The sequence below is a fragment of the Ochotona curzoniae genome, unplaced genomic scaffold, assembly GCF_017591425.1.
Source record: "Ochotona curzoniae isolate NIBS_2020 unplaced genomic scaffold, NIBS_Ocur_1.0 scaffold_4505, whole genome shotgun sequence".
NCBI classification, from domain to species: Eukaryota; Metazoa; Chordata; class Mammalia; order Lagomorpha; family Ochotonidae; genus Ochotona; species Ochotona curzoniae.
In genome coordinates, this window is record NW_024467118.1 from 30,089,820 (window position 1) to 30,102,312 (window position 12,493).

The 12,493-nt window shown below is 45.1% G+C and overlaps 1 protein-coding gene across 2 annotated transcripts in view; it reads right to left on the reverse strand.

The window, feature by feature from the left end:
• Positions 1 to 283: 283 nt before the first annotated feature.
• Positions 284 to 12,493, reverse strand: part of FDFT1 (farnesyl-diphosphate farnesyltransferase 1) — a 30,041-nt gene continuing 17,831 nt past the window's right edge. For both annotated transcript variants that reach the window (XM_040965979.1, XM_040965978.1), the window contains 5 exons: positions 11,890 to 12,018; positions 11,165 to 11,356; positions 10,328 to 10,504; positions 7,798 to 7,950; positions 284 to 1,151 (listed from right to left, as the gene is read on the reverse strand). In XM_040965979.1, the coding sequence (XP_040821913.1) occupies positions 930 to 1,151; positions 7,798 to 7,950; positions 10,328 to 10,504; positions 11,165 to 11,356; positions 11,890 to 12,018 (873 nt within the window). In that variant the 3' untranslated portion in view covers positions 284 to 929. The remainder of the gene's footprint in view (positions 1,152 to 7,797; positions 7,951 to 10,327; positions 10,505 to 11,164; positions 11,357 to 11,889; positions 12,019 to 12,493) is intronic.

Here is a 12,493-nt window from a genome sequence, read left to right on the forward strand (position 1 = left end):
CTCTAAGCCCGTCACCCGAAAATACCCTGGCCTCTCTCCAGATTTCTGTACATAGCTGGTAATAGTAATATGCAAAGTAAAACTTCTGGCTGTTGCTAAGAGCCTTAGCCCTAGGTGCAGGGTGGCGACCGTGACTGAGGCACTGCAGTTGCCAGCTGTGGCCGGCGGCATGTCCTCCCAGTTTGCGCTGGCTGGTGTTAACAGTGAGAGCAGATGGCTCCCCATCCCTCGGTCACTAATCCCTTTCATCAGACTTTCAAGTGAACCGCATTTGACAAATACAGAATCATTAAATTCTTTATTTTAAAATTCTCCCTTGAAACGACAGCCTTAGCTGGAGGCCAAGCCTCTAAAATGAGGTCTGGGGCGTTCCTGCTGTCTCTGAAAGCCCTACCCACTTTAAGATACAGAATAATATCAGGACACCCAGAATTTTATTCACAGCCTGCAGAAGCAGAAGCAGAGACAAGCCTGCATTCCAGGGAAGCACAGAAATGTCACCTGGAACCCTCAACGCTCAGATGTACCACAATCAGACAAATGAAACAACGGCAAGAAAATAGGACCTGGACAGGAAGAGAATTCACTTCATTTTCCACTATGATAGGTACTCAAAGGTTGCTTCAAATTAAATATATTTAATTATCCCTCCAGCCTGGATGCACTCTGGGTGACATGCTGGGACAGTCCCCCATGTGGCCGCATTAGTCACCTCAGCTGCAACCAGGACTCTGAACCGTCTCTGTGGGGTCTGGGCGACCCTCCTTTCATGTGCATGTGTGTCGTCTTAACTGTATTTCACAGCTTCAAGCACACACATCTCCATGGAGGGTGTGTGTCAAAATAGGAAGAAACAATATAACAAAAGAGAAGCCAACATCGGTCCCTGAAGGGGAAGCCAGGTCAAGCCAGGTTCTGTCACCTGCCACTCAGTGTTCTCCAGTCTGAACATAGTCTTCTGTGACCTGAGACAGGGTGCTCAGGTACTGCCAGCTCAGGGCGGCCAAGAGCATGACGAACGGCAAGTAGAAGGGCGAGTAGTGGCTCCGGGAGATGAGCTGGCAGTTGGGGAGGTTCTGTGTCCTGATGCTGGAAATGATCTGTCGGGTTTTTCCAGAGGTCGGGTCGGAGTTGGGGATCCTTTGATAAATCTGTGAAAGGCAGGGGAGATGCAGTCAGTGCTGGGTGTCAGCAGCCAGACTCTTCACACACACTGCATGCTTTGCTTAACACTAAATAGTTGGGCATTAGAAAAAAAGAGACTGATCTGTTTGAAAGGCAGAGCCATAGAGAGAAAAGAACTTGCATTCTCTGGTTCTTACTCCCCAAACAGCAATGGCCAGAGCTGAACTTGTCTGAAGCCAGAATGCAGGAGCCACACCGAGGTCTTCCATGTGGGTGTGGGGGCCCAAACAGTTGGGCTATCCTTTGCCCTTTCCCAGGCACGTAATCAGAGAGCTAAAATACAGACTTTCTGGCTACAGACCCTGGCCGGCACTTGCCAGTTTCTGAGAAGGGGCTGGGATCTGCGTGTTTTAACACCCTACCAAGAGCAAAGTTTTAAGAACCACTGGTACAAACAGGAAAGCAAAGATATACAGAAAAGAACCGGTCAGGATACCCAAGGGAAAACAAGCTGTGGGCCAGACAAGGGCAGTACTTACTATAGCCTTCTCCGATACAGGATAAACTTGACAGCTACAACTACCTGCGGCTTGTGTAATGGTGTAGCAAGTTAGCCCTCCACTTGTGGTGCCAGCATCCCATATGGATGCCAGTTTGAGTCCTACTACCTGCTAATGGCCTGGGAAAACAGCAGGAGAAGGCCCAAGTCCTTGGGCCCCTGTACCCGAGACCAAGGAGAAGCTTCTGGCTCCTGCCTTCAGACTGGCACAGCTTTAGCCATTGCAGCCATGTGCAAAAAAAAAAAAACAAAACAAACAAACAAACAAACAAAAAAAAACCAGCAAACAGAAGATCTCTATTTCCTCCTCTCTCCATCTCAGTAATTTGTTCAAGTAAGATAAATAAATCTTAAAAAACAACAACAACCGCTTATTAGCAAGAAGCTTGTAAACTCAATTCTAGCTAAGACAGGATATTTGAAAAACAGTTCACCTCAAATTTCACATTTGAAAATACTTAAGATGTATCCTGTATCTTTACAAGCAATGTGCATGTATCAGATGACAGCAGTAGTGTCAAAGTACACAATCATAACTGGCTACATTCCTGGGGCTTTTTGTATCTCTTAACTTCAGTCTTTTATTTTTTTCTTACCTGCTACTACTCCGTTATCCTATTTGGACTTCATGTATAAACCATAAGCTACTTTGTTTCTTGGGAAAAAGGTTTATTTGGAATCAATTACCAAAAATAAAAATTATAGTAAAACTCTTCTGGAGAACTCCAACAGCATTTAAATAAACCCTCCCACAACAGAAAGGTGAACAAACACAGAGGAACACTGGCTGCCAATGACCCCTGGGAGGAAGATTGATGAGGACACTGTGAGTCCTTCTGATTGTCACATCTCACACCCAGGTGGCAGGCTCACCAGGGGAAGCTACCAACACTGCTCATGCAGAGTGAGCTATCCACACACTAAATGAGGCCAAAGTGACTGTTCACCTGCTACCTTGTACTTGCACTCCACATCTTGGGGTTTTCCCAGGGTGATTGTTCAGCTCCTGCTTCCCTGTAACTCATGAGATGATACAGCTTTTTTGCAGCAACCTGCTTGTTGCAATCAAGGAATTCCATTTGCATTACAAAGGCAGACTATCAAAGTCTTCACAGGAACACCCAGCCAGCACTGTCTGAGTCAAGCAGACTTGGGTCTGACCACATGTTACAGAAATACTGGCTGCAAGGAGACAGCTTCTCTCCGAGTGCAAGTGATGTCACCAGCCGCACAACACAGAACAGCTTCCCAGCCACTTGCATATCTCTTAAGTAAATGTATAAGGTCCCAATAGAGTACAAACACCACCCCAAAACCCAGGACAATTCCAATTCAGTCATTCTGAGCAAGGATTGAGGGTGTCACAGTCCCCAAGGGCATGGATGCTGCTAGCCAAAGGACCACATGTGGTCAGGAGGATAGGTGGCCCTGGATGCTTCCTGGCTCTCCAAGGAATTCACTTGACCAGAGGAGAATCAAAGTGTCCAGCTCTGCCCATGTGTCTGTTCTATCCCCACAAAGTGGGGTGATCTCCTGAGCCATCAGATAGGCTGGTCTCCAGCTAAGGCTGTTCCAGCTGGGGCAGAGAGCCCTGCAGAGTCATGTCCACCTGTTCAAGAGGACCAAGGTGTGCATTCCATCTTCTCATGTAAGCATCATTGCTGCACACGGAGTTCCTCTTTAAAGGCCATTTCGGGGGCACTCAGGCCATACATAACCAAGCCTAGTGGCTGAATCCATGACAAGTGGGCAGAGACAAGCTGAGTTTTAACATTTTCAAGCCAGCAAAGACCAGATCACTCATGGTCCTCACATGGAAAGTTTTTATTTAAAACCTTCTTTGCAAAATGTCCTTAGTACTGACATGAAAACATTTATCAGATTTGATTGCGTTAGACTTACAACCGAGACTTTTCTAAATGGAATCAATTGGCATGTGAACATTTCCCCAAAATTAACCTGAGCTCCACTAGAGTCACACTGAACAACATAACCCTTTAAGTGTGAAGTAGGCACATTTTCCCTTAAGGAGCCAAGAACCATTTTGAGCTTGCTGGGCCACCTTCTGTTGCAGCTCTGTCATAACACCATGACAACAGCCATAGATGAAATAATCAACAAACAGGTAGGACAAATTTGGAGGAAGAGCAAAGATTCATTTATGAAAACAATGAGTCAACCAACTGCAGCTTCCTCAACTTTGCTCTCAAAGTATCAATCACAATTATGAATTAGCTCCAACAGTTAAGAAAAATCTAAGTAAAACCTGGATGGTAATGGGATTCCCCACAAAACTCAGGAAAAAAAGGAGAGTTGGATGGGAAGTTTCCCAAAATTAGATATCAGGCTAGTTGTTTGGGGCAGCAGTCAAAACCCAGCATGGATGCTTACATCCCACACCGAAGGGTTTGAGTTTGAGTCCTGCTTCTATTCCTATCCCATCTGCATGTTAATGCCTTCAGAGGAGCTGTAAGAACTCCAGTGGTTGTAGCCTTGCCACCCATGTGGAAGAAAATCAGAATGAGATACTGGCCCCAACTTTAGTCTGCCTTGGTTCCAACTGTTGCAGGTATCTGGGGAGTAAAACAGTGAATAAGACATACCTGACATACCTGTCTAGCTTTCAAATACAGAAAATTATTTTTTAAATGCTATGTGTTTTTTCAGTTTGTTTAATTTGAAAGGCAAAGAGACAGAGAGAAGGATGGGTTTACTCTCCAAATGCCAACAGCAGGCAGGGCTGGGCCAGGCTGAAGTTACAGAACTCACTTTGGGTCTCTCATATGGGTGTCAGGGACTCAAGAACCTGAGCCATCCCCAGCTGTCTTCCAGAGGTGCATCAGCAGGAAGCTGGACCAGAAGCATAGCTGGGACCTAAACCAAGGCACTCTGCTATTGGGTAAAATGTCCCAAGCACTGTTTAAACCTCCTTGCCAAATGGCAACCCTCTAAAATCATTTTTTAAAGACTGATTTATTTATTTATTTGAAAGGAGGAGTTCTGAAAGGGAGAGGCAGAGGTAAAGACAGAAATCTTCCATCCATTGACTCATTCCCTAAATGGCGGAAATGGCTGGGGCTGGGACTGGGCTAAGCCAGAGCCAGGAGCCTGGAGCTTCTTCCCATGTGGGTATAGGAGTCCAAGCAATTCAAGCCATCTTTCACTGCTTTCCCAGGTGCATTAGCAGGGAGCTGAATCAGAAGTGGAGCAGCCTACTTGATCTCTTTGGAAGGATTCAGCACAAGTAGATGATAAACATTAAAGGGGTAAGAGAGGTTTCTTAAATAGTAATCGATAAGTCATTTATAAATTTAAATAAAACAAAATTTGAATTGAAAAATAAGTAGGCTATTTATTGTTTTTCTTTGAAAAAAAATTTTTTTAAATACACAAACATTAAGAAGTGGAGCAGCTGGGACTTGAACCCAGGGCACGTATGGGATGCTGGCACTGTAGTTGGTATATTAATGTGGAATGCCATAGTGCTGGCCCTCTAAAATAATTTTTTTAATTATAAAATTTTTAAAGTTACTTTTGGGGCTGATATTGTGGTATAGCAAGTTAAGCTACCACCTGGAATGCCAGCATCCCATACCAGAGTGCCAGTCCAAATCCTAGTTGCTCTGTTTCTGATCCAGCTGCCTGATGGTATGCCTGGGAAAGCAGTAGAAATGTTATGGAGAGCCCTGCCAACCATGTGGGAGATGCAGATGGAATTCTGGCTCCTGGCTTCAACCTGAACCAGCCCTTCTAGTGACAGCCAGTCGTTTGGGGAGTGAACCAGCAGATGGAAGATTTCTCTCTCTTTTTCTGTTGCCTTTCAAACAGCCAAGTCTGGATCAACCCAAAGATAAGAACCAGGAACTCACTCCATTCAAGTACTTCAAGTGGGAGGCAGGGGCCCAAGTACTTGGTCCACTCCTGCTACCTTCCCAGGTACATAGGCAGGGAGCTGGATCAGAAGTAGAGCAGCCAAGACTAGAGCTGCACCCTGATATGAAACGTGTATTTTGTGGGCACCAGCCCCAGCAAACAAATCTTAAAATGTTAAAATCTTGAAAGAAAGAAAAGAAAGAAAGACCACAAAAATTAGTGGGGCTGGCACCATGACTTATCCTTCACCTACAGGGCCAATTTCCCATATGGTTCAAGTTCCAGTTGCTCCACTTCCTCATTCAGCTCCCTGCTTATGGCTTGGGAAAGCAGCAGAGGCTGGTCCAGGTGGGAGGCTGGTCCTCCCTGCACTCAGGTGGGAGACCTGGAAAGAGCTCCTGGCTTTAGACTGGCTCAGCTTCAGCTACTGCAACCATTTAAGGAGTGAACCAGTGAATGAAAAATCTCTTTTCTCCTTCTCCTCTCTGTTAAATCAGCCTTTTAAATAAAAAATAATCTTTGAAAAATATATATTAGAAAAAACTAGAGGGCCCAGTGCAATGGTCTAGGGGCTAAAGTCCTCACCTTGAACATGCCTGGATCCCATACGGGTGCTGGTTCTAATCCTGGCAGCTCCACTTCCCATCCAGCTCCCTGCTTGTGGCCTGGGAAAGCAGTAGAGGATGGCCCAAAGCCTTGGGACCCTGCACCCACATGGGAGACCTGGAAGAGGCTCCTGGCTCCTGGCTTTGGATAGGCTCAGCTCCAGCCTTTGCGGTCACTTAGGGGGGAGTGAATCATCGGACGGAAAATCTTCCTCACTGTCTCTTCTCTCTGTATATCTGACTTTGCAATAAAATTAAATAAAATATTTTTTAAAAAAAACTTAGAAAATCAAAATGCTCCCTTAACAATATACTATATAAATGTTTCTAACTTACAGAAAATGAAGAAACAGCGTACAGTGTGACACTACTCCATTTAGAAAGGTAATTTAGCTGCTTAGAGTGGTCAACAGTATAGGCTCTGAAATGAGAGAGGTCTGGCTCCAGGTGCTGGGTCTGGCCACGAAGCTGGGGCCTCCAGTCTCCTTGGCAACACCAGCAGTCAGCTGTCTGCTTCCTGTAACTGTTGCATGCTCATGTGGACTGTTCCACCGGTAATCGTTTTTGGACCAATGGCTGAATGTGCACATCTACCCACTAACATTTCAGGTGTTAAAACAAAGCTTCAGTCTTCCCTTAGACCACGTACAGGTAGACGCCTCTGGCAGAAAAGGTTGATGTTTGCAACTTGTCAGGTGGAAGGCAGGGAGGAAATGCAGGCAGGTAACGCAAGGAGAATATGTGGTGCAGTGGGCTTCTGCGTGGAGGAAAGCCCTGTGACCAACGACATCCCTACAGAAGCTTAACAAGGGGCCTGGCAGGCCACACAGACTGCCGAGGGGCTCACTCAGGAGGGAGCACAGCCTCGGGAGGAAGACGAGGGTCTTTTTTGTTTTCATAAACTTCTGTAGCATGTCTAACTTCAACCAGATCGTATCTAAGCATCGTGTCAGACCTCGACAGTTGCCAGCAGCACCTGCTCCTGTTCTTCATGACACACAGAAACCTCTCCAGATACTGACCACCTAGCGGCTCCTGCGGGGCGACGCAGGGGGGCAGGAGGAAAAATCATCTCGGAGAAATACCCTCTGGGGCTCAGAATTAGAATTCAAGCCTCCAAGAAGATCATTTTTGAACCCCTCATGGTCGGAGACATGACCTGAATAGGTGTATTTTGCTTTGTCGCATAGTTTGAGATTTGAAATCACATTTGCAGAAGAAAGCTTTCCGATCACTGGAATCCCCGGTTGCAGTAGCAGCCAAGCCTGCAGCACAACAGGGGATGAGGACAAGGACAGCGCCTGAGGTCCACTCCGTCATGCTCCAGGCAAACACACTCAAGTTCTGCCTCACTCTCCTCACCCTGAAACAAGGAGCCCAGGGGCCTCTAACCCCACCTCCCAGCTCAAGACACACAGCTCCACTTAGCTGAGGCCTAACCCTGGCTCCACTGCCAGGCCCCTTCCTGGGGCCCCAGGCAGTTCTGAACCCAGCTCCTGTGCACATATTTATCTCCTAGGAAGGATACAGATTCCTGTGAGCTGTTAGTACAACTAACACCCAAATATCACATGACTACATACTGGCATGACCTAGATCACAAAAGTAACTACAATTCATCCAGGTGAAACCCACCTCTTCCATATACTGGCATATTATAGCTTTGACGGCTGGCATATTGGTGGCATCCATCATGAGGGTGACTGCCTGCCCCTTCCGAATCTTCACGACACCCTTGAAAACCTGCTGATTGTTGTAACAGGCAGCCAAAGTAGCGATGGCCATTACCTACGGAAGACAAGGAAGAAAACCAAATGCATTTTTATTTCATGATTAAAAAAAAAAAACTAGAAATGGTGCTAAAGCAGTTGTCCTCAGGAAAAGATTGAGACTTTCTGTAAATGAACAACACCCAAAGCGTAAAGAGCTAATGAGTCAAGGAAAATGATCCGTGAAGACAGTATCTTAAGAGTAATACTTTTCCTACCCCTCCCATTACAGATAGAGGGGGAGAGACAGAGTTCTTCCATCCACTAGTACGTTCCCCAGATGGTCACAACAATTAAAGCTAGGTTGGTCTGAAACCAGCAGCCAGGATCATGTTCTTGAGCTCCCATGCCGGTGCAGAGATCCAAGGACTTGGGCCCTCGTCTGCAGCCTTCCTGGGCCACTAGCAGAGAGCTGGTTTGGGAGTGGAGTTGCTGGGATTCAAACTGGTGTCCACATACGATGCTGACATCACAGGTGGAGGCTTAGCGTGCCACGCTATAACACAAGTATTGCCCACCCCTTCCTTTTCTTCGCCAATACAATCAAGCAGTCTTTTAGAAAAAAATTTGTTTCTTTTTACATTTTTATTTGAAAGGCAGATATACCTACAGATAGAGACATACAGAGAGAAAATGAGAAATATCTTCCATCCACAGCTCCACACCCCATATGAGAACAATGGCCAGGGCTGTGCCAGGCCAAAGCTAGGAGCCTGGAGCCTCTAATGGTTCTTGTACCTGGGAGGCTGGGACCCAAGTACTTGGGCCATCTCCTGCTGCTCTCCCAGGTGCATTAGCAGGGAGCTGGATTGGAAGTGGAGCAGCTGGTACTCAAACCAGTACACACATCAAGTGCCAGGATCGCAGACAGTGGCTCAAGCTAAGCTGCATCCATAGCCCATCAAGTAGTTTTTTCAATCTGAAATGATTCTGTCATTTAGCCACAGTGGTTCCACTTTATTCAGGAGAAATAAATATGAGCAAACGACACACTTCCCATGTAATAGTATACAGTTATTAGATAAGAAATATACATTTCAAAATGGTATCAGGAAAAGCTCTTCTATTTGTGGTTGCTTTCCTATTTTTCCTACAATGAACATTCACTGTATATTAAAAACTGGAGGGCAGGGTGTTTAGTGCAGCAGTTGGGACATCACTTGGGACATTTGCACCCCTCATGACAGTCCTGAATTTGAGTTTCAGCTCTACTTCCAATCCAGATTCTTGTTAACATATACCCTGGGAGGCCGCAGGGGGTGGCTGAAGTAGTCGGGTTCCTGACACCAGCTGGGAGGCAAGGATTGAGTTCTGGGCTCCTGGTTTCAGCCTGGCCCAGACTTAACTGTTGCAGGCATGTGCAGGAATAAACCAGTAGATGGAAGATATTTCTGCCTCTCTGCCTTTCAAATAAAACACAAAAGAATACAAAGGAGGGTGACAGAAGGGAGATGATTTCCTCAAAGGTAATTTCTAGAATAGCTGGAGACCTAAGACAGGAATACAGATTTTAGTGTCAGCCTCTATTCAAAGCTGGTCCTTAGAACAACAGCCAAGTTTTCCCAATCAGTTAAATGCTACTACTTTCTTCACTTATTTGATTAATAATTGAAGTAACTTTTAAAGGCAACTGGGATCAACTCCTAGAATATCACGGGTTAGGTCTGTAAGCTCAAGTTTTGTAATCCCAAATCTAGGAAAAGTACAGTAGTTATAAGCTGCTCAGTAACAACTTCATCAGCTTTTACCTAGCACTCTCAATGAAAATAGACTGAAGCCCTCAATTCAACATACTGATCTAATTAGTTCAGAAAAACCGACAGGAGGGCCAGATAGCTTAGAGGCTAAAGTTCTTGCCTTGCACATGCCAGGATCCCATATGGGCACTGGTTCTAATTCCAGTGGCCCCGCTTCTTATCCAACTCTCTGCTTGTGACTTGGGAAAGCAGTCAAGGACAGCCCCGAAGCCTTGGGACCCTGCACCCATGTGGGAGACCTGGAAGAGGCTCCTGGCTCCTGGCTTTGGATCGGCACAACACCCACAGTTGTGGCCGCTTGGGGAGTGAATCAGCAGATAGAAGATTTTCCTCTCTGTCTCTTCTCCTCTCTGTACATCTGACTTTCCAATTAAAAAAAAAATTGATGGAAAAGTCCAAGAGGAAGCTGGGGGTAGGAGGAAGGGAGAGTAGACTTAGCCTGGAGGCAGAGCTAAGAAAATGGCTGGGAGACAACGTGGGTCATGTGAATCACTTCCTGCCCAGCAGCAACAGCAAATGGACATCTTTGAAAGGACTCACACCCCTGAAATACAGCAGAGCCAAATACTGAGTGCACCCACCCATCCTCACCAGCACCCTGTTCCCTTTAGCTCCTGCTTGGCCTTGGCCCTTCCATACCTGTGGGATAGCGCAGAAGTTAAACACACTCTGATTCCTAAGTCTTGAAAGGTAGGTAATGACATCAGGGATGTGGTGCAGGGCATTGGTTATCAGTTCATTCAGGCACTGCACAGCCACGTCAATATTCTCTGGCTTAGCAAAATCCCCCAACTTCTTAACATATCTGCTCCAAACCTAGACAGATAAACAGCGAGTCAACATGTGTAGCAGGGGTGAATTTACAAATAATAATAATGGATCGTTCAGAGTAGGAACTGTAATATATAGCAAAATTCCCTTTGCCATTGACTCAGCTACCAACACCAGGGAGGTTTCAATGCCATAGCCATTTAAAACCACCATTCAGGGCCCAATCACAACGCTGGAGTGAATTAATAGGAATGTTCTTGGAGACAATTATTGCAGCATGTACAAAGCAGTATTTTAATGACCTCAACTGAGGAGGAGTTTATTCCTGAAAAAGAAAAAAAAAAAAAAGACACCTATCTATAAACAAAATTAGCTACAATAGTACCACAGACTAAATCATTAAACATCGCCAAGATGACCAGGCCTAAGATAATTAATGATTAACATTAGAGTGCTCCACCTGGTAAGAATGCAGGACAAGCACATTTGGGGAGAATAAGCAGGTCTATACTCTAATATTCACCTCCCTGGATCTCAGTAGCTTCAGCCTATCTGAAGCAGACTAAATCTTAACCTATTTCACACTTACACAGCCTAAGGCAGTTTGACCTGCATTCTGTCACTTCCAAATACAAAAGATTTATGATTAGTTTACAGAGCATGTGTAAAATTATTTTTTCCCCCAAATATTCTGAATCTTGTTACCTCTTGAGGCCAAAACTCTCTCCCTTCTCGCTGGTCTTCCAGATAATCGCGAATTATGTTTGTTTTTTGCAGAAACAGGCCCATAGAGTTGGCACGCTCTACGTCTTCACCAACTAAGGGATCTTCAAACTCCGAGGCTGAGAAGAGCCGGGAAAGGCCAATTCCCACCAGTCCAGCGACATAGTGACAGTACTGTAAAAGATCATTTTCAAAGTGCTTCAGTAGTCATGCTAACTAAAATGGAAACATCAGAGATAATTAGTTACAGAAAAGGCAGGTTCCAAGCAGAATGTTCAAGATCTCATTTGATTATAAAACACAAGTAAACAAGTATGTGCCGGCACATGGATGGACTGTGCACAGACGACTTAACATCGACCGCCATCCAATGAGAGCTCAGAACAAAGTATCCCCACCACGCCTTCACACTGTTGGAAGCACTCTGCATTTTCAATCATCAAGGACATCTTATCACCTTGATATCACAGAGGAGGAAACCAAGAGGCCAGAGCTCCAAAACCAGGAAATCCAGTTTAAGAGCTATACTTTCATTACATCAGTAAAACCCTTCATCTCTCAGCTGAGGTCTCAGTAAATGTGATTTTTAACTCTTAACAGGGACTAGTCAAACTAGAAAACCTGGAGCTAGCACACTTCTTCCTTGTTCTTCACTCCAGGATGAAGACCACTGGGTCTCAGCCCACGTCCCATGCTCAGACACTGACCTTATCCCACTCCTGTTCAGAGGTCACGTGCTTCTCCAAAAACTCTGCCATCCCCATTCCCATCTTCCGGCAAATGTCGGCAATCACCGTTTGATATTTCTCAGCCAAATTTCTAAATTCTAGGGAGATCTGAAAAGCAGAAATAAAGAAGAACACATGAGCCACTCCCTCGGGATGGCACCCCCAACGGTTAATCTGTACACTCAGCCTCAATTATACTTCCTTATATTCCAAATAATAAGCTCTATACATTTCATAAAAATTCAAAATAGAAATGTTAATGCTTTAAGACTCAAACGAAATTCAAACTCTCATTACACATTCATCTTTCTGATATGTAATGAATGAGCTGCTTCTACACATAGTAGGACCTAAGTGTAAGAATTTTAGGAAGAAAAAAAAAAAAGAATTTTAGGAAGAATGTCTTGCTTCACAGAAACCTTGTTATGGCCAAGATTCATTTGTGTGTTCTACCTGACAAGTCCTGCCCTAGGCACTGGGAATAGACATTAGGGAAAGAAACACAAACCTGTAGCCTTATTGGTCCTATTCTGTGAGATTAGCCAGCCATACCCTAGTTACCAGTTTCTGAATCCATAGCATG